Source organism: Ictidomys tridecemlineatus, chromosome 9 (assembly GCF_052094955.1).
Source record: "Ictidomys tridecemlineatus isolate mIctTri1 chromosome 9, mIctTri1.hap1, whole genome shotgun sequence".
NCBI classification, from domain to species: domain Eukaryota; kingdom Metazoa; phylum Chordata; class Mammalia; order Rodentia; family Sciuridae; genus Ictidomys; species Ictidomys tridecemlineatus.
Genome location: NC_135485.1, coordinates 10416039 through 10438279, shown reverse-complemented (window position 1 = coordinate 10438279; position 22241 = coordinate 10416039). Strand labels below are relative to the sequence as shown.

Sequence of the window (22241 nt, the reverse complement as noted above, 5' to 3'; positions counted from 1 at the left end):
TAAATATTTCATAATTTGTTTGTTTGAAGCCTATCCTACCCTATAGTGGGCCTTTTAATATATACCCAGTGCCATTTTGGCACTGATACATCATTGGTAGAGGCTGAATTTCCCAGAAGCATAAAAAGCTGCCCTTCAATTATTAATAAACAAGTGAACCTCCTATGTTTATAACTGGAAGAAAATTTAGATCACTCAGATTCTGCTATTAACCTATCTTTTTATACCACATCCTGTTGCCTTTGAGAACCCAGTTCATTGTAATAGATCAGGAAGATCAACTGAGTTTTTCTCAAACAGAACAATTGACAGGAGCCAGGAAAACTAGAGAGAGTAGTGACAAAGTAGAGGAGTTAACAATTTGCTATTCCTCAGAAATTACTTTTTTCTTATATATAAGAGATGGGAATTTTAGTTCTTCTATTCCTAGAATCACATTGTTTTGCAGGATATGGAGTTCTTGATATTTAGCATTAAGTTGGAGCATATCTTTGCTCTCTTTTGCTTTAGTATACAATCAAGAAGCCGTGAAAATGATGTTATTTTTGTTGCAGCTTGCTAAGCCTATCAAAGCAGAGTATGTTGATGTGACGAAGCAGTTACCTTTGTGGACAAAAAGGGGTTGAGAAGGGATTTTTTTTTTTTTTTAATATAAACAAAGTTATGTCATTGAAGCTTCAATGTACTTTCTACTTGTAGGGCATATCATCAAAATAATCAGTAAGCAGTTATTTCTTGTAAGAAAAACACTTTATTCAGGGGTTGGGAATAAATCTCACAACCTTATTTGTTACATTTATTTTTGGCTATATAAATGTTTGGAGTTGTGAAGTATTAGGTTTCAGTTAATTTTTATTATCTGCCTTTTTGTGTTTATGCCTTTTTAAACTTCTTGAAATAATTTAAATGATAGGATATATTTAATGCTTAAAGTCTTCTGTTCTGTGTCAGTATTCTTTTTATCTTAACTTGCTTTGAATATATAACTACTATAATGTTCCAAAGTAGCTGCTATATTGTTTCTGTTCAGTGAAAAAAATTTTATAAATGGTTGGTAATTTTTTCAACAAATGATTGACTTTGGAAGATAAGAAAGGAAATGGTAGTGCTTGAATTGTTCAGATTTAAATTTTCTTTTATGACTTGTTAAAGCATGACTTGGGAGAAATGGAAATCTAGCTCACAGGGTGACTAGAAAGTATTGGAATTGTATTCATTTTGCAAGATGTCTTGACACAGTGTCTTTTAAAACAGCTCAGCTTATACAGTAATTATTTTAGTAAATGCAGGAGGGGAGCTTTTTATTTACTATTTCTGAAAGCAACCAGTGTGTTTTAAGATATAGTGTTATAGAATAACACGAAAACATTTAGGTGACAGATCATATTTTAAATATTTGAAAGTAACTTTTAACCAAAGTTGTTTTTTGTTAAAATCTGTAAGTAGCTAAAAGAATATTGATAAACATTATTCATATCAGTAAGTGATAATTAAAGCAGAATGGTCTGTTTCCTAAGCACTAGCACTAGCAAATTTTGAAGATCGTTATCAGATATTCAAGCAATAACTACTCTAACAAAATTAAAAGTACTGCTATAAGATGCAAAATTCAGTTCTTCCAGTGATTCTTCATGGCTTTTAAATCTGTTAATTAGTTTGAATTTAAAAGATTCTTAGCCATAACACCTACAAAATTCTTTATCTTTTAAGAAGTGTTAATTGGAAAGGCATAATTTAGAGCTCTGAAGAACATTTGAAAAATGATAGCAAATATACTGATTCGAATTCTATGTATGTATAGTTTATGAATTAAGATAGATTAGCTCATAGTTCTGGAGGTGATACAGTTTCAGATGATTTGCTTTCTTACATTTCTAATTTAAGTTAAAGAGGAATTAAAGGTAAGTGAAGGTAAGTGCAGATGTATAGCATAAGTTATAGTACTTAAAACCTAGGAAAGATAAATCCATTCTGTAGTAAAAATTTTGGGAAATAATAGCTACCTTCATCTAATATTTAAAGTGTTTTCTTCCAAAAGTTATTCTTTGCCACACATTTTAAATTTTACTTCATACATAATCATTAAATAATGTTATTCTTTATGTAGTTAAGCCCTATATATTAATAACCATTTTGATTTTCTCCTACATAGAGGTTGGAAATTTGCCCTGGATGAGTCAGATATTTTAAGGGAACTCTCATTAGAATTGTTAGTATCTCTCAAGTATAGTTAGCTTTCTACCTGAGGTACTTGGCAATTCAGTGTATCCTAGTTATATTTCTTTTTGATGCTGCCTTACTTTTTCTGTTGTCCATGTGTTTTCTTTTCTCAGCAGTCCTTCTGTGATGCTTGTTATATTAACCTTGCTCACAGTTGCCTTGCTTTGGGAATTGCTATTCTTCCCTGTTTTCTACAGTTTGAGACTAGGTTTTAAACAGAGGTTGTCTTCACTTTTACTTTGATCTTCACAGTAAAATGCTTTGGAAAATACTATTACTTTCATGGATCATTAGGATCAGATATCAATAACTGCTCTGTTAATGACCTTATGATGCTTTTGTAATTATGAGGCATTTAACATGTTAGTGATTATGTACCTATAAGATTCCCAAGATAGAGCCTACTTTTACATTTGAAAACACCAGTATATTAATTTCCTCTCTTTATCATTTAGGATTTCACTGAAATATATTCTAGTACATATAGTAAGGAATTGGTGCATTTTATATTATTATCAGCAAGAATTTTGTTTTGTGATGAGCTGACATCACAACTGTGTTGGCATTTTACTTAATCCAGGGCACAGATTTTTATGTTTACCTTATTCTTCCTTTTCCCCCCACCATGCCTTAGACTTTAAGGGCGGAGTGACCCAGGTAGACAGGGTGGAAACTGAGGATGCTAGGCCCTTGTATCTTTGGGATAGAGTGGTACAGTTCTCTAGTGTCTGGATAGGCAAGAGTCTCTAAGAGAATAGTTTTCTTGGTCCCATTGCCCCATGGAGGCTCCTGTTTACATTTTTTCCTTGAAACTTTGCTTCCAGCCATTGTTTCTGATTTTTCCACTGTTGGATTCAGTATGAAATTTCTTCTTTAACTTTTTGCCATTAAAAAAAGGGGGGGGGACATAGATACGTGCAGCTGACAATACTATAGTCCTACCTGTTTAGGACGCTGAGGTTGGAGGCTTTCTTGAGCTGAGGAGTTTGGGGCCAACCTGATCAAGATAGAAAGAGCCAGTCTCTTTTAAAAATGTAGACATTTTGAAGAATTTTGGGGTGTTTTAGCTTGGAAAATTGAGTCTCATTGTCTCATATTTCTCCCTTAAAAGCTGAGGATAGAATTATATACTGATAAAATCATAGTCAGACATAATTTGGCAAAAATTAGCAATTAAAAATTTGTGTACAGATTAAATGTCAGGGCAGGGAGATGGTAAGTGAGACAGGGCTTAGATCTTGGAGAAAGGTGCTAGATGGTTGATAGGCAAAGCTATAACCATAGAAAGGTTGCACAAAGACAAAGAAATATGGGGGTCTCGGTGATGCATGGTAGGTAAGCTGAAACATATTCAGAGGGAAAACTGGGCAAAGACTGACAGCAAGTAAAGAGTTTCAAACTATAACATTCCTTACTGGGGCATTTCTAGTAAATACTAACGTGTACTAAAAAAAATTATTTTGACTTTGTGGTTAAGATGGCTTCACAGTGTACCTTATTTTCAGAGAAAATAATATTAACAAAAAATGCTTTGTAAATTTTAAATATTTGACACATTTAACTTTCAAAAGGGAAGATTTTTATTTTGAAGAAATAAAAATGACTTGTAGTGATCTAATTTTATACTTAAAGTAACTGTGGAATAATTTAAAACATATAAACAGAGTAATATAATGATTCTAAATGTACCGTTAGCTTCAGCAGTTATAAAGCCGTGGCCAGCCTTTTTTCATCTGTGCCATTACTTATTCCCATATGTGCTTCCTCTGTTAATTTGAAACTAATCCTAGACATCATGTCAATATTAAAATTAAGTATAAATATTTAAAAATAAGTGAAGTCATAAGCTGTTGCTATCCTACACAGATGTGTAAAAGTTCACTATTTCTTAAAGATACATTGTGAAACTTATTCCATAGTGAAATGTGTGAACATTACACTTTAGTGACTATCCCTTTTCTTTTGTGTATGCCTCTTTGGAATGGAAGGGGAAGTTATATATGTTTAGTTGCAAGGAATTACTTTATTATAGTAGTATTAGCATAGTAGTCTTGTTGAAATCTACTTTAAAAAAACAAAACAGTACAAATTTAAAATACATTTCTAGGGGCTGAGGTTGTAGCTCAGTGGTAGAGTGCTTGCCTCGAGTATGTGAGGCACTGGACTTGATTCTCAGCACTGCATATAAATAAAAAATAAAGGTCCATCAACAACTAAAATAAATAAAATTTAAAGAATACATTTCTAAGTTAAGCTAGGTATCCTTCCAGCGTTTTATAATTTTTCACTTACAATCCATTTGCTATGTTCCAATGTAAAGTTATATTTCATGTACTTTTTTTCATTTTTTGATCTTTATAGTATCATTATAAATATTTTGGTTGTCATAATGGCTACATAAAGAACTAATTAATTGTTTTTTGTTCATGGTGTAGACATCCTGAAAGACTTCAATATAGTTGAAATAACTCTTCCACATTTGCCTGCCTTTATGAAACCTGTCATTTATGCAGAGTGCTTTACATTTGAATATGTGCTGTGAAACTTTTTTGTTATTTTCTAATTCTCAGCTATGTTCCTTAATGTATCTTTTATCTAGTGTCTGGGTAGCATAGTGTGACTGGGATAATTATCCACAAATATTTTATTACTCTTCTTTGTAAGTGAATCACAGTTTTTTATTATGTCTTAGGTGTTTGGTTACTCATTATATCCTCAAATTTTGGAAAATAATTTAATCCAACTCTAATATGATTTTTTTTCTTGCTACAAATGTTAAATAAAAATATGAAAAACATATTAAGTCTATGTCTCTCTAGTATATTTTGTTTTAAACTTGGAATATGATACTCATTGCTCAATACTGGATTCTTTAGCTGACTTTTTACATAAATTTGAAGTTGTTTTTGCCTTAATTACATTTCTAGGAAGGATGTTCAGAGTATAAGAATGTCTTTAAATGAGCCTGACAGTTTTATTTCTAGAGATTGTCTCCTTTTCTTCTTGGGTTTTTAGTTTGTAAGATTGTTGCCAAAGAATTATTTCTTTACCTTCCTCAATTTGCCTTTTGGACCATGAAAGAAAAGTCAAGCTGCTATTGGCAATTTTTTTCTGAATAAGATTTTTCTGTATAAGATTTACTTCTGTGATATCAGTGTTACTGCTAGGAGAACAAACTTCTTAACTACTTCATAAGAAAAACTATTATATGATCTCTAAGAAATTCCTCCTTTCACATTTCTCTGTTTTCATACAGGTCCTCATGCTGACACCGCCAGTGGATGCCAGAACTTGCAGTGTGGTTTTCGAGCCTGCTGCCGCTCTGGCGAATGACCCTTGACTTCTGACCTTTGTCGACTTCATTTAGCTGAGCAGGCTTCCTTTCATGCACTTTACTTATAGCACATTTCTTGTGTTAACCATCCCTTTTGATTGTGTCTTGTTTTGGCCCCGTTTATCACAACTTCAGAAATCTTAATTTACCAGTGAATTGTACAGTGTTTCTCTTGCAAAATACATCTTTGTTTTAGCAAGGGGTTAGGTTTTTTCATAAGGGTGAGAGCAGTCTTATTTGATTTCTTTTAAATGGAATGCTTTGAAAAGAATGTCACTAATGCTATGCCATTTAAAGTATATTTTAGGTTATTTTTAGTTTTAAAGTCACTGGGGTTATCCCTTCATAGAAACACTGTACTAAGTTCTACAGATCTTTTCAGATACACATTTCTGAAATTTTATTTTCAAAGATCACACTTTTTGGAAATGAATCTCTCTTCTGTAACATTTTTGTTTATTTGAACAATTATCAGAGGGCCAATTCAAACATACCCACATAGGAGATTCTTTAAGGTTGTAGAGTAAATTGGCTTTTTGGTGTTAGCTCAGTGAGCTAGAAGAGCACCAGTCTATTTGTATTTGCTTTCTTCCAAGACCCCTGGTTCCCACTGCTGCCCATATATTGTCAAATTTGGGAGGGATTTTTAAAAATTCCACAATCGTTTAAAGAAATGTATAAATAAAATTTACTTTGAGGATTTTACCAAGTAATATCTTTTGTGTTGTGATTTTATTTTAGATCTCAATCCAGATTAATGTTAGTATAAAATAGTATTAAATATAGTATTAAATATTTTGTCTTTTGTGTTTTATGATCCTGACAATTTTATAGACACTGAGTATTATTGACTTGAATTTTCTTTTTGAGATGAATCATTCAGTAGTCAAAATTTGAATCTATATTTTTATCTTAATTGCTTTTTGTAAAAAGATTGTGAAAAGTGAGACCTACCATTCAGAAAGGCACATATTAGGTCCATTTTATGTCATCCTTGTTTAATTTTATGTCATGAAGAAGAAAAGAGTGCCATGCCACTTTTTTTTTTAAATAAAACTGGGAAGAAGAAAAGAAGTAATTGTAGTCAGGATCTTTGTGGCCTTTGGCATTTTTTGTTTTGGGAGTAGGACAAATACACACTACAGAAAGACAGATTTCCCTTTACACTCAGAAAATTTGTGCTGTCTAAAGATGAAGAAAAATCTTTTATTGAGTATAATAAGAATTTACAGGTGCTTTTTAATTCAACTAACACTTGAAGAAAACACAAAGGAAAGTTTTATTTTGTAAGGTTGCTGGTTTCGTAGTTACTGTATTTTTATTTCCCTGAGTATTAATAACGTTTATTTGTTTAGTTGGCATCAGGGACTGCTTTGAGAAGACAAAACTGAGAAATATTCTGGAGTAAGTCTCTTTTTGCCCAATACTTCATCTTCTATATTTACATGGGTTGAATGATAAAATTGAATATCTGCAAGGATTCTCCTGAGTCATCAAGGAAGGGCTTGGGTTTATCTCTTGTGTAATCAGACAGCAATATTTTTGAGGGAAATTTTTTTATAATCTTTATGGGGGAAAAAAATCATGGTTAAATGATGTTTCAGAACTTGGCTTAAATGTTATCTTTGATAAATTAATTAACTTTGAGCTGCTAGTTTCCCAGGGATTCTAAGTAATTCACATGCTTCATTTTTGCTTTGTTTTATGCTGCTTGATGTTAGCAAACCATTTTGGTTATCTTGAGCCAAACTGGTTTCAATATGTCAGCATACTGTCTGATCAAATCTAACTCTTTCTACCACTTCTTCCCCACACAGTTGCAAGGGGCCATAGTTGAATCTGCATTTAATTTTTATACATTATCCTGTTTTTCATTATTAACTGAAGTGGATAGTTCATGTTTGGTGAAACACTGTAAACTTGGTTCAAACTTGTCTTAGGTTTTGTGATCTCAGAAGAAAATGCAACAGTTATGTGAAGGACCTTGTGGCGCCTGAACAGATAGTAGGTACTTAATGCCCGGCAGCGTGCTAAGTGTTCTCTGTGCATTAACTTGTGCAGTCTTTACACATGCTGTGGAGTGGATAATGGGATTATTCTCATCTTACATATGGAGAAAGTAAACTAACCTGCCCATGGAACCCAGCTAACAAATGGCAGAACTAGGGTTTATCCATACTTTCTGCTCTGTACTGATATGCCATTCTGTTTCTGTATTGTTTTATTGTTAGCTGTTATAGTCAGTCATGGAACTGTCCCCTGAAGAATTCATATTAGAGATAGCAAAGCTATGTCAACATACAATTACAGTATAGCTTGATAGAGGATCACTGCTAAAGCCAAGTTAAAAGTTGTTCCTTAACTTTGTCCCCTCTGACTTTATGGATTTATTTATTTATTTTTAAAGTGAGAGCTGTATAAATAGTTCTCAATTGGAGGCCATTTGTCTCAGAGGATGTAGAGGCCATTTCAGGATTTTTTTTTTAATTACTTGGCTGAGGGAAGGGCTCCAACAGGCATCTGGTAGGTGGAGGTCAGTGATACTGATAATGTCTTACACTACACAGCTTCTATAACAAATGGTTATGTGGCCCTGAAAGTCAGTGCTGTTGTCAAGAATCCTGCTTTACATATTTCTATTTTGTTTCCAGCAACATTAAGTCCTTTTAATGGATTAATTTTATATGAATGTGTTTGCCTTCATGTGGGCTGGTATAACCGAAAACTATGGACTGGGTAGCTCACACAACATACATTTATTTCTTAGTTCTGGAGGCTGGGATCCTCCCAAGATCTGTGAGGCCAAGCAGATACTATGTCTGTTGTGGACAATTTTTTTATTGTAGAAAGTCATCTTTTTGTATCTTCACATGGCAGAGAGAAGGAGAAGAAAAAGAGGATAGAGAGCAAGCCCTTTCCCATCTCTTCTTAAAAAAAAGTGCACTAAAGCTATCATAAAGGCTCTGCCCTCATGCCCAGTTATCTCCTAGAGGCTTCACTCCAAATACCCTTCCCTTATGGATTAGGGTTCCTAACATGAATTGCAGCAGGGTGCACACAAGTCCACAGCAATATCTGAGGGTTTTGTTCTTTGTCTTGAGATGCTGGGCATCCAACCCTGGACCTTGCTCATGTTAAAGCAAGTGCTCTACCATTAAACCCCAGTGTACGTTTTATTTTAAATTACTACCTCTTTTGTGAATATTTATATTACTTCTACCCCCAGTGCTGTCTTGTTTCAGTGAGTATAAATGTGTGAATGTGTACATGTGTGTTCCTGCTCAGTACTTCTATAGGGTAACATGGAATATTTAACATTAAAAAATACTGATAGTACTGATAGTGTGTAATTGTTACTTCTTCCCCCAGAAAAGTGGTGAAGTATTGTTTTTCTGGGTCTTAGAAATATGGTTGACATTCTGTTGGACAGACAAAGGAGAAGCATTTTCCAAACAGAAGATAAGCAAGTAGAAAAAGCACAGGCCCGAGACCTAGTGTACCCTCCTGTGGGTAATCTCGGTTGAATTTAAGATCACAGTGGTAGAGATAAAATAGACTACTAGTAAAAACGCTTATTTTTACACAGTGTGAAAAAGATAATAAAGTTTATTTCATTATTTGAAAATAATATTTTATTCCTCTGGTATGATCAATATAATGAAAAATGTTCTTATATGCTAATTATAAGTTTTACATGATGCAGAATTCTCAATGAAAAAATTACCTGTTGCGTATAAGGGAGGCAACATAGATCCAAACAGACAAAACATTTTTGGGATATGGGTGGATATATACAGCTAAAGCAAACTCAACATTAGGAACATCTATATTATGTACTCCAGTGCTATACACAGCTTCAATTAAAGGCTTCACTTCAGAATAGGGCATATGAAGGGGAAATCCAGAGAACTGAGATAGAAAAGAAAAACAAGAACATTTGTAGTTAGTGATGTTTGAAGATTTCAGTGTTTCCCCCCATGTATTTCTTAATACAGTTAAGTCTTGTGGGTCATGATGTCATTTGGACAGTTTTTCTGTTCAGCTGTATGTTAACAATACAGAAAACAGGGAAGGGAGTGCTTAATACCTGTTGTTGTTTATAGTATATTAGCATATAAGATACCTGTTAGTCACCCATTCTTGCCCATTCCTTTCCCTCTTGGTAATTGTTCCTAGTTTGCATAGTAATCCATGCAATTCCTCAGACCTAGGTTAGTCAGTGCACTTCAGTCTCATCCCAAAGATTAATCTAGGGGAATGGGCATGAGATCAAAGTGAGCTTTGGGAAACATGCTAGAAATACAGAGATGCTCTCATCCTGAACAGCATGTACAGGTATTTTCAGGTGTGTGACCTCATACCTGTTAAGTTTAACCTAATTAAGCCAGTAAATTTTCTGTTTGACCCTGTTTAGATTTTGTTAAGTTCAAATAACACATTCTTCCTGAGAACCTGTCCTTAGTCCTGAGTTTTACTCAGTGACTAATCCACTTTGACCTTCATTCACACTGATAACCCAACAAAGTTATCTTAGTTTTGTAACTGCCTTACAGGTTTTGTTATCCAGCTATAGATAGGCAATAAATAGGCAGTAAAGAGGAATAGTAATACTATACCATACTATAAACAACAACAGATATTAAGCACTCCCTCCCTATTTTCTATATTGTTAACATATAGCTGAACAGAAAAACTGTCCAAATGACATCACAACCTACATATTATCTGTTAATAAGAACTTAGCATGGAAAAGTAATCAGTGTAAAACCATGTCCTTTATAAAACTGATCTAGAGTATTTATTTTCACCTTTATGCACATTTGAATATAATATTTAGCCAGATGTTTTCATTTTATTTTAATATTTATGATGTATTTTATAAGTATTTTTCATACATCCCTGTTACAAAAAAATATGATCTTGTAGTATTACAGAGGCATTTTGTTATTTAATTACTGAGGTTTAAAACTTAAATTACATATTTTAGTCTATGCTACTTTATATATGTACTTGGAGAAGCAATATAGCTATTTTGATTTCATAATCCCATTATTGGGTTAATTTCTGATATGAAATTGGGAATCCACGGGGTAAGTTGACAAGCCATTTGTGCTTACCCTGTAGTCTCCTAGCTGTTTCAGTAGTTCTGCTCTGTGGTCATCTTCTACATCTTCTCCTTGACTTCTTTCCAACAAAGGCAAGAAGTGGCGCAGTGTGGAGGTACAGTACCTATTCCACCTCGTAAGATGGCGTGGCCTCCAGTCCATGATTTTTTCTTTTAGTATTTTTTCAATCCTGTTTATAAAAAATAAATTTTATTTTTTGGTGACTTATTCTTTGTTTTTTTTTTTTTTAACGTAATGTGTGTGATTATGTAACCTTTTGTGTGTGGTGGTGTTCACTAGATGTAGTTTGTAACTTGTGGGCTAATCCCTGGGATTTAAAATTTAACACAGGCGATCCTTGTCCATACAGATTATGTATTGTTGGGCTGGGAAATGGACCTATAAACAGGAAGCATATTATATCCTAAGGGCCACAACAGATGCTTGAAAATAGCTGAATGGAAGCTACCTAAATACAATACATGGTTTTACACTGATTATTTTTCTCTGCTAAATTCTTACAGACAATATGTCTTTCTCTTTACTGCCTATTGATAATGCCATGTGTTCATTATCTATAGCTGGATAAAAAACCTGTAAGGCAGTTACATAACTAAGATAACTTTGTTGGATAAACAGTGTGAAGGCCAAAGTGGATTAGTCACTGAGTAAAACTCTGGACTAAGAACACGTTCTCAGGCAGAATGTGTTGAGTTCAAATAACTAATTAATTGTATTGGTTTATACAGACAGATAAGTTAGACTCAGACATAAGGGAGCTTATGTTTAAAACTTCAAATAGTTGTAAGGCTGTTAATGTTAGTGCATCATATTGATTATCATATTGATTGTATCCACAGTAACTGTTATTCATGATGATAGAATTTTTTTGAAATTGCCTTAAAACTGCCTCAAAGTACAAGCATTATTGCAACTAAATTTTTATTATATTTGCAACTTTATTTTATTGGAGGTGCTGGGGACCAAACTCAGGACCTTGCACATACCACTGAGCTATACCTTCACCCCATTTGATATATGTATGAGTGTATATGCACGCGTGTGTATATATATAAAACAATGTTATGTATAATACACATTATAACAATATAACATAATATCTAATAACTATATAGTATATATAATAATATAACACATAATAACATGATAGTAAGCCATACACACATACACACACATAAAGTGCAGACATTTTTAATGTATATATTGAATCCATAAGATGCTTAAATAGAATGAAGGAAAATGGCTACCATTTATTGAGCCATTATTTACCAGGTATGGTGGTAAGTGCTTTTTATACATTTTTATGGAATCCCAGCAATAACCCTGTGAAGTAGGGGATAGTGTCATCTATTCATGGGGGCATGTTTTTGAAGTAAGATGAGAGCTTAGGTTCAAATTGAAACAAGGCTGATTTTTAAGGCCTCTTGTATATTTTCTAACCAAGTGCAGACTTGGAGTTCTAGCTACTTCCCATTGCTCAGGAGTCATAGAATAACTTTTTTTTTTGGCACTGAACAAATTTTGTTTTGGGGTTCAATTTGGTCTGAGTTCAGGTATGATGAGTTCAGCTAAGCACTTTGATACTTTTTTATGTAACTATTTTTATAGTTGTCAATGGACCTTTATTTATTTTAATTAATTAATTAATTAATATATGGTGCTGAGAATTGAACCCAGTACCTCACACATGCTAGGATAGTGCTCTACTACTAAGCTACAACCCCAGCTCCCAACACTTTGATATTAGAGAAATAAGTGACTTGGGACTGATCAGCAGTATAATGAAGAAACAGGTAGGAATTAGTGGTTCTAGATGGGGATCCCAAATAAGGTTTTATAGAGAAACTGGGAGTAAATTATTATTTTCTAGTAATTTTTTAAAAGGAGTCTCATTTAATCTGTGTAACTTAACATGCTCTTCACATCACTTGTATCTAATGGAAATGGCACACAGAAACCTCTGACCCCCTTTAACATTTAATGAATACGTGGGCTACTCTGAACTTTGGTTTCTGCATTTATAAAACTAGGAGAATACATTCTATTTTACAAAGTGAATGCAATTATAGAGACTCTTATAAGCTCTTACTGACCTTCTCTGTGGATTAGGGTCATAAACTAGCTGAAGTTCCGCAAGCCACTAATTGGACCAAGAGGCATTATTTAAGCTGAGGATTATGATATGTCTCAACAGCACCCATAATAACATGATAGTAAGCCCTAACCTGAGGTAAGGTCTTTGGAGAACTATGTGTTAATGGTATTCACTTCTGTCTCTCACAATGCTGATGCTAAAACCTGATTTTGACCCAGGGATTTAAAGATCAGGTGTATACTTGGTATCTGTAAACATGAATTAAAGTTTAATTGCCTTAATTATTTCATATTAATCCAGGCTGAGAGTTGTTAAAGTTTGGTATTACACTTCTAGTGGCAGATTACATGTGAATTTAGGAACATTATGTTACCTGTCTTGGAGCTCAGCTGCTGCTGCTTTGTCGGTGCGTTGATAAATCAGCTCTTCAGGCTATAAGAGAGTTCAGAAATGAGAGAAATCACCTACACTAAGTTTAATAGGTGTACTTTCCTTTTCTAAATTTAAAACTTTTTTTTTTTTAATAATGAAATTTCAGACATGAATGTCTTACTGGAAATAGAGAATAGTATAAGGGATGCCAACGGGCCTATGATCCACCTTAGTAATTAAAGTGCTCTGAAGTTCCTTCTCAATTTCATTCTATTCTTTCTCATAACAGAAGTAACTGACCTGCATTTGTCTTTTAACATTCCTGCATTCAACAGATACTGAGTACCTACTGTTGCCAGGCACTTTCCCAGGTCATGGAAAAACAGGGATATAGCCATGAATAAAAATCTGTCTTAATGGCACTTACATTGTAATAAATTGAAATGGGCAAATTAATACTATGTGTTTGTGATTTAACTGTAGACACAAGTACTCCTAATCAACATATTATGTTGTTTTGCATGTATTCTGAACTTTAATAATTTTGAATATTGCTTTTTCTTTCAGTGTATTAGGGATAATGGCAAACATATTTAGAGTGCTTAATAAGATTCATTAATGTTGACTTAATTACTACAAAATATTCTATAATGTACTATAATTTCTCTTTTATCATTCTAGTTCTTAAACTATTTTAAACCCTGTTGCTATGAAAAATCTTGTATTTCACTTTCTGACATATGGGAGAATTTCTCTAGGGCAAAGATTTTCAATTTTTTCCAAAGATTTGTGCCACAGTAAAACTACTTATGTTTTACCTCACAAACCTAGTAATGCATAACATATCTAGCTATCAAATGAAACAAAAGTTTTAGTGAACAATGCCCATGCTAACCACTTACAAGCCAGCACTCTCTTGAGTAAATGAGCCTTTTAGTAGACTGGACCTGCAATTTGACTTCACATTTCATTGGCATAGTTGTGAAATCAATCTAGTAAATTGAGACCAGTACTTAAAAAAATTAAGTTGAATATATTTTGTGGTGCTTTGTGTCGTGGGGCTTTTTATATCATAACTTTTTCTTATACATGTCTAAAATGTGTTTACTAGTTGTCTCATATATGTAAACGTGTGTTTCTTAGTGTGAATTTGGCTCAAATAGTCTGTAAAGCAAATTTTCTGTTCTAAATACCTAGGAATACAATTGAGGGCCAAGAAGAACCGAGTTATCTTGGTATAATGATTTCATATCCCTTAATCTCTTATCCATAAGTCTGTTTTTTTTTTGGTAGTTGTAGATGGACAGAATGCGGTTATTTATTTGTTTTTCTGTGGTGCTAAGGATTGAACCCAGTGCCTCCCACAAGTTAGGCAAGCACTCTGCCACTGAGCTACAGCCCTAGCCTCATAAGCCTTAATAAAAGAATAATACCTGAACACTGGAAAGGCCAGGATATGGAAGGCTTCTTGAAAAAAAAGATTTCCACAGCTTGGGCTTGGTGACATCAAAATTTATCCTTAGTGGAGAATCATATTGTTGAATATTAAACCAAATCTAAAAAAGACAATTATATGAGCATATAGGTTAGCAGATAACATATGTTCACACCCATACATGTATGTGTGTATGATTACAGAGGGGCAGCAGAGACACCAGGTGTTCCACAGGCTGCCTCTTTTGTCATTTTGTGATTTAAAAATTGTACCCCCATTTTACAATCAGGGCTTCACACTTATCATTGGCCATTTTTCACATTTTTTTTTAAAATATCTGAAGTTGGGTGCACCTTACTGTTGATTATAGTTTTGGTGAAATAAGGTAGTTCCTGATGGTAAGAAACGTGGACACTTTTAGAACACAGACTAGACTTTCCTGACAGTGCCCTTTCTGGAAAGCCTCCTAATTGAGTTGTTTGGCCACTTCTTTGTTTCCATGCCACTCACAGTTTCTGAGATGACACTTGTCATGTTGATCTTGTCACGAGCAAGATCACTTGTGTTGGAATTTTGCTTGCAACATTTACAACTGTGTGATCTTGGATGGTTTATGTAACTTCTGTGTGTCACAGTTTACTCCTCCATAAAAGAGGGATGAAAATAGTAATAATCTCAGAAGGTTGATCGGTTTCAATAAGTTAATTCATCTGCACCTCTTACAATAATGCCTGGTATGCAGTAAATGCTCAATAGTTGTTAGCTGTTTTTATTATTTATCATTGTTTCTGATTGCCTATCTATTCATCCATGTCCTCACCAAACTTATTGCCTGAGGACATTGGCTGTGTCCCTTATTCACTATAATACCTTTAGCCTCTAGCAGAGCTCCTAGCATGTAGTCATGGTATTAAGTGATTGCATGAGTGGTCAGTTTGTTCATGCAATGTATTTAAGTATTTAATTCAATGTTCACTCAACATATTTAACCAGTACCTGCTTAGTCATGGGGGATAGAGTAGTGAATGATCTCTACCCTCATGGGTCTAAGGGGATGTTACAGCAAACAAATCAACAAGTAATACCTGGGGTACCACACGACAGTGAGGTGGAAGAGTGATCCCTAGTCCCATTGTCATATCCTTTTTCATGTTACTGTTAAGATCCTTCCACTGTAAGGGACAAAACAGCCTTCCCTGCCCCTTGACTTTTGACCAGTAGACTGGAATGGAAGTGTCAGTCTACATTTAAAAGGCTTTGTGTGTAAAGGCTTTGTGTGTAAACAGGTTTCAGAAAAAGAAACTCAAATAAATGTTTATCAGTATGTAAAAATAAAAAAGGCTTTGTGTGTTCCTGCTTGCCCATTTGCGCTCTTCCCAAGTTCCAGAATAAGCACATGAAGCAGAGCTGTTCCCTGCTACTCAGAGGTCTGTAGTGAGAAGCCAAGCTGCCCAGCCTTCCCTCCATTAACACAGCCCTCGCAGCTGACTCACAGACCCATGAGAATAAATGTTTGAAGCTATTTAGGTTGGTAATGTGTTTTTGTTGTTATCGATGTGGCAATAACTATGAAGGCTTTAGAGAAACAAACAGGCAGGAACATGAACTTTTAATGTGGACAGGGAAGTTCTCCCTACAAAAGTGACCTCCAATCAGAAATGCAAAAATTAAAATAAAGAGGGAAAAATTTACAAAGATATCTAATAAGGGGAGGGAGCACACCGGCAGGCAAAGTGTGCTCGATGTGTTTGATGGAGAACAAAGTGACTGTCAAGGAGTGAGCAAGGTGGAGAAAGCAGATGAGGATAAGAGCAGCGGGAATTAAAAGGCTATGCCTGGGAGGAGAGTGGGCTTGAGGCTGGAACCTGAGAGGGACTTTTATTTTTTACATGGGACCCAGAATACTTGTATTTAGATTTCTCCCAGGATCACACCTATTGTTTTACATGTAGCATCATAGTTAATAATAATAGGTGTACTCCTGGGAAAAATCGCCCATACTAACAATATGGAATTAAATATGGAATCTTTATGATCTTTTATTTATTTATTTTAGGAGTGAGAAAAAAAGCCAATAGTGGGGAGGAAGCTTTTGCAAAAAAACTGAAAAACATTAGTCCTTTATCAACAAAACCCAGGAGGGGAACATGATTTTTTTTTTTTTTAAAAGAGAGAGTGAGAGAGGAGAGAGAGAGAGAATTTTTTTTAATATTTATTTTTTAGTTCTCGGCGGACACAACATCTTTGTTGGTATGTGGTGCTGAGGATCGAACCCGGGCCGCACGCATGCCAGGTGAGCACGCTACCGCTTGAGCCACATCCCTAGCCCCGGAACATGATTTTTCTTGAAGAAGGGATTAGCTGTGTTACATATTTGGAAGAAGAGTGAGGAATGAGGATAAGCCATTGGATTTATTTATTAGCAAGACAATGGTACTTGTTGAGTTTAATTTTTGTAGTAATGTCAGGAAAGAGGAGCTAGATTATGGTGGGTTAAGGTCTGAGTACTGACAAAGGGAAGAGGAGTTATAACTAGTATTTGAAGAATTCTAGAAGGAAAGGAAAGGCAGGCAGTAGCAGTTCAGAGTGCATTCAGGTTGGAAAAAGCATAATTCAGAATTGTTGGACTCTGGAGCAAATAGACAGGTAGATAGGCAAAAACATCTAGAGGGAAGTTGAGTCAATTGGGAGAGCCAGGTCTTGGAATAGGAATGGTAGAAAGGGGAGAAGCTTAATTCTTAGAAAAGGAGTGAAGGAGAGAAAGAACTGATCATCCAAAGAGGTTGTGTGGTGGGGTAGAGAGCAGGTGAGGTTTGAGAGTGCCAGGCCATTGCAGCCACTATGTGTCTTCCACTGGGAGCAGTCAGGCTTAGAGCAGGGTTAGGACAGCTGCCACTGGGGTGCACATCATGAGCCCCTGTCACTGCCTTTAGGAGAATTGGGCAACCATACAGTAATTGTCTTGAGAGCTAACAATAATTTTGAAAGAAAAAAAAAGTTCTTCAAAGGATTTTTCAATGCCTATTGACCCTGTTTGATTATTGATAACCTTGATAACTCAAACCTAGAAGGAGTTTAGCAGATCACTTATGATTATGACAAAGACTTTGATTAAAAGTAATAATTAACATAAACATAGTGCTCCACAGTACTATTTTCACATTTGTAATAATGTGAAATATAATTAATAGGAGTAGCCATTTACTGGACACCATGAAAGGCAGGTACTTTGATGGGCACTTGGCATATATTACCTCTAATTTAGCTGTAGCCTTAAAAGTAAACAAGTTTTCTTCAAAGTAGGGTACGTACTCCAGAGAATAGGAAGAAAAATATTAGATCTTCTATTTTTTATGTTTATTTTTAAAGTGTTTTTTGTGTAATATAAAATATTGATACACATGTAAATATAATTTATAAATAAAAACACATGTATTGGAGATATCTGCACACTTTTTACTGACAGATACACAAAGTTCAGAGAGCGGTGAGTACATGATGAGTATAAACACATTCAACCAACCATAGGTGCATTTGTTAGTATGTGACAGGTGTTCCACATCAGTTATCTCATATACTTCCCACAACCACTCTATTGTCACTTTCTACTTAGAAGCAATGACCCCACTATCACCTCTGTTTTATCAATGAAGACACAGTTTGTGAGAGATTAAGAAATTCCCCAAGCTCACACACTAGTAAATGATAAGAGTTTCAACTCGGGCAGTCTGATCCCTTAACTCATATTTGTAAACACTGCTTTACACAGTATCCTTCATAATAAAATCACCCACCCCACCCCACCCAGCCCATGACAGAATCATTTCTACAGTAGTACCTGGGCATCTCCCTTTGAAAAAGAAAAAGGGAGTTGGGGTATAGCTCAGTGGTGGAGCACTTGCCTAGCCTGTGTGAGGCCCTAGGTTAAATCCCCTGTACTGCAAAGAAAGAAGAAAGGGAGGGAGAGAAAGAAACCCATTCTTAGGAGATAAGTTACATTTATTTAGTTTTTAAAGAACTATGGGCTAGCCATTGTACATGCTATTTTAGAACAGAAAACTGAAGATAGAACCAGGGCAGAAACTCAGGTTCTCTGAATCTAAATCCCATATTTTAAAATTTCATTCTGCTTCTCTGCAGGTGAGGTGAAAAGTTTTATTTAGGACCGTTTAGATGACTACTTCTGCCACCGTTCTTGCCACCACATTTCTTCAGTTTTGTGTGTGTGTGTGTGTGTGTATTTATATAATGTTTTTGGATATATAGGATATTTAAATCAATTGATCAATTTTAAGAAATCAACAATCAACCAACCATGTTTAAAAGGAAATGGCAATACTCACATTATCAGGACCAATTAAACAGCCCACACTTTTCAGAGGACAGAACGTATCAAATTGTCCATAAAAGTGTCCACTGCAAGGATTCCATATTAAATAATGATTTTGTTCCCAAGTTAGCACATAGGCAGTTGGACCCTGAAGGAAAATATCCATTAAAAACAGTTTCCAATTAATGATGTAAGTAAAGTCAATAGTAATTTGCATAGATGTTTTATTATTTTAGTTGAACCTCTAATTTTTAAAATCCCATGGTGAATGGAAAACATTAATTTGAAGTTCTGAGTTGTACTGACTTTAAAAATGAAATCAACTTTTTGGGGAAATTTTTTGTGTCTGTTATTAGTATAGTGACCAAATAAAGACAATAGTCACCCAACCAGAATATTTTACAATTGGTTGAAAAATGAACTATTAGTGGAAATAAGCAGTCATTGGCATTTTCTTGTTAGAGTCAGTAAAATTGCCATTTTTCTTGATGCCAGGCACCAAGAAAGCCGATTATGTTTGAATACTATTTTGAATAAAGTAAGGTATTTGATTCATATTTGTAATTAGGTACATGCATAGAAGATTTGAAAGGTCTTATCGTTTAAATCTTTACTGTCCTCCAAAAGCTCACATACTTAAGGTTTGGTCCCCAGTGCAGCAGTGTTCAGAGGTGGGGCCTTGGTGGATGATGGGATCCTGAGGGCTTTGATCTTATGAATGGATCCTTCATCTGTGACTTTCGAGGGAGGGGATTTATCACCAAAGCGCTCTCTCTTTGCTTCTGGCCACCATGAGGTGAGTAGCTCTGCTCCACCACTCACTCCCTATCATAATGTCCTGCCTCATCACAGGCCCAACATGGAGCAAAACCTCTAAAATCATGAGCCAGAGTACATTTTTCCCCCTTGTTAGCTGATTATCTCAGCTATTTTGTCACCGTGATGGAAAGCTTACTGGGGTAAAATGATACCTACCAAACTGTTAAAGTGACTATACTTGGAGGAGAGTGGGCTTGGGATTGGAGCCTGAAGAGGGACTTTTACTTTTTGCCCATAATACTTGTGTATTGGTAGATTCTTTTATTACAATGATTGATTTATTTATTGCTTATGCATGATTTCACTTTACAATATGCTTATTTATAATAGCCTTCAAGTCGTGAAGTGACTTGCTTAGGGTCACTTGGTGTACCTGATCTCTATGGCCTCTTTTTGAAATATTCTTTGGGTAATCTGCTTCAACCCATGTGAAATTTCTATCCTTGGATCCACAATTACCCATCATTGCCCAAATTTGGGGGATATTTTCTGTGGCTAAAAGGCTAAAATTCAGATAGTCACTATGTCTGCAATTTCATAAAAATAGCAATGCTAACATCAAGATACAGCTGTCAACATTCTTTTCTTTGCTCCTAGGTTATCTGGCTTGTCCCCATTGCCTGCCAAGTTAGCATACATCTCATAGAAGCAGTGGGCATGAAAGGAGAGATTTCTCGCCTCATCACACTGCTTTGAATCCTTTTCCCTCCTTAGGGTGCAGAACATGCGATTCCGAAAGGAATCAGAATGCTCAAGAATGTGGACAGGGAAAGCTAAAAGGACTGTTAAATGAGGACTTTGGATGGTAAAAGTTCTGGGCTTGCTTAAAAAAAAAAAAACAATTTGAAGTACTTTATAGGGTTGCTAGTACCTTGTTAAACCATTTCATATGTTACCCATGGTAGTTAAGGTTATCTCTGGGCTACTTTCTGAGAAACTGAGAGAATTATTATGAAAACAAGTTCTGGCCATGATCTGAACATTTAAGTGGGTTAGACAAATACACTCTTCTGCTGAAGCCAGCCTAAGTGTCTTACCTCAGGAATAGCATTGCCCATCACCAGCCAGGCCTTCTTACCCAGGAACAGAAAGTAATTACATAGCAACACTGCATGCTCTTCCTCATCTCCTGCCAGGAGATCAAGAAATTGCTGACAAAAAAGAAAAAAAAAATGTTGTATTGACTGACTGCTTCATTCTGGATTGGCCATGCAGATTTTAGTAGGTCATAGTTGAAATTAGTTTCTTAAAGCATGAGACTTGTTTTTAAAATCTTTCCCAAAATGTTGACCCTGTGTTGATAATCTTTAAAACAGCAAAAACACTTCTGGTGAACATGACGTTTTCTTTAACACTGATGCTTTCAATGTGGATTTCAAGAATTAACACCCAGTGTGATTGGGGTGGGGTAGGGAAGACACTAATTTCAAAGTTTTAGTTTTCATATATAAATGAAAGTACACTATGTGCTAAGTGGTTTTTAAAGTATATTTTATGCATGAGTTCATTTCTTCCTAGATTAACTTTTTAAGGAAAGTATTCTTGTTTCCAAGTTTTTACAGAGGAGGAAGTAGAGGCACAGATCAATAAAGCAATCCCCAGGCAGTGGTATGGCCAGTCTGCCTCTAGGGTACATGAACTGTTCTAGTCTTCACAGAGCTTCTTATAGATCCCTCAAGGTTATAGAATTTTATTTCTAAAATTATCAAAGCTTATGTTGCCAAAATATACTGGGGAACAAAAACTATAAAATGTACTTGATTTCTTCAATGTAGTACTATCCTTCAAAGGAAGCTGTATCATACTCTGTAATGCAAAAAGTGCAACATGAGACTCAGAAACAGAATGAGTATCTGTGATGTTTGTTTTGTACTACCTAAGATTCCTTTGAAAATTTATGCACTACACATCAATTGTAAATTCCATGAAAGTGGAGATGTAGCTCACATTTAGGCCTTAGTATAGTGCCTGGTATTTGGCAGGTGATTGTCCTAAATAAATAATGATATGACATGCCTTAAGAAGTCCACGAATTAATGAATATACCATTTCCAATTATAATATAGAGTGCAATTTTGATTTTTTTAAAGACTGGGCTAAGTCTTCATATACTTCAGTATATGAAGGTAATAATACTAGATGGACAATTCAGCATTAAGACATCTGAAGTGTAATTTTTTTATTCTTTCTATTTTTAACTTAGGAACTTTGAGATAATTGAACCAGGAACAGAAATACTTCAGAATTTTAGTTCATATGGTCAAATAGATTTTATTTTTGATGGCAAATGAATGTTCCAGTTGAAGATGACTTGCAAGCCATTTAGAGAGATTCAGTTAAGTTAGCTCAAGTTAGTAAACCTCTCCCTGAGAGGGAGAGCAACTTACATCAGAGGTGCTCCAGAGGTCACAGATACTGGCAAATGAAACAGTGTCCGGCAAGAAAGGAATCAAGGACACGTATCGAGCTACCAGTTCCTGTAGACACAAGATCAGCTTTAAAAAACTGTT

The 22241-nt window shown here is 35.0% G+C and overlaps 2 protein-coding genes across 13 annotated transcripts in view; one reads left to right on the top strand and one right to left on the bottom strand.

The window, feature by feature from the left end:
* The window catches only part of Fbxl5 (F-box and leucine rich repeat protein 5), a 43871-nt gene extending 37604 nt beyond the window's left edge, over positions 1-6267 (top strand). For all 3 annotated transcript variants that reach the window (XM_078021065.1, XM_078021066.1, XM_078021067.1), the window contains one exon: positions 5477-6267. In XM_078021065.1, the coding sequence (XP_077877191.1) occupies positions 5477-5553 (77 nt within the window). In that variant the 3' untranslated portion in view covers positions 5554-6267. The remainder of the gene's footprint in view (positions 1-5476) is intronic.
* A 2875-nt stretch (positions 6268-9142) lies between these two features.
* Positions 9143-22241, bottom strand: part of Cc2d2a (coiled-coil and C2 domain containing 2A) — a 99871-nt gene continuing 86772 nt past the window's right edge. For all 10 annotated transcript variants that reach the window (XM_078021064.1, XM_078021062.1, XM_040292649.2 and 7 more), the window contains 7 exons: positions 22119-22208; positions 20769-20882; positions 18926-19060; positions 14581-14703; positions 13149-13207; positions 10672-10849; positions 9143-9463 (listed from right to left, as the gene is read on the bottom strand). In XM_078021064.1, coding sequence (XP_077877190.1) covers positions 9275-9463; positions 10672-10849; positions 13149-13207; positions 14581-14703; positions 18926-19060; positions 20769-20882; positions 22119-22208 — 888 coding nt within the window. In that variant the 3' untranslated portion in view covers positions 9143-9274. The remainder of the gene's footprint in view (positions 9464-10671; positions 10850-13148; positions 13208-14580; positions 14704-18925; positions 19061-20768; positions 20883-22118; positions 22209-22241) is intronic.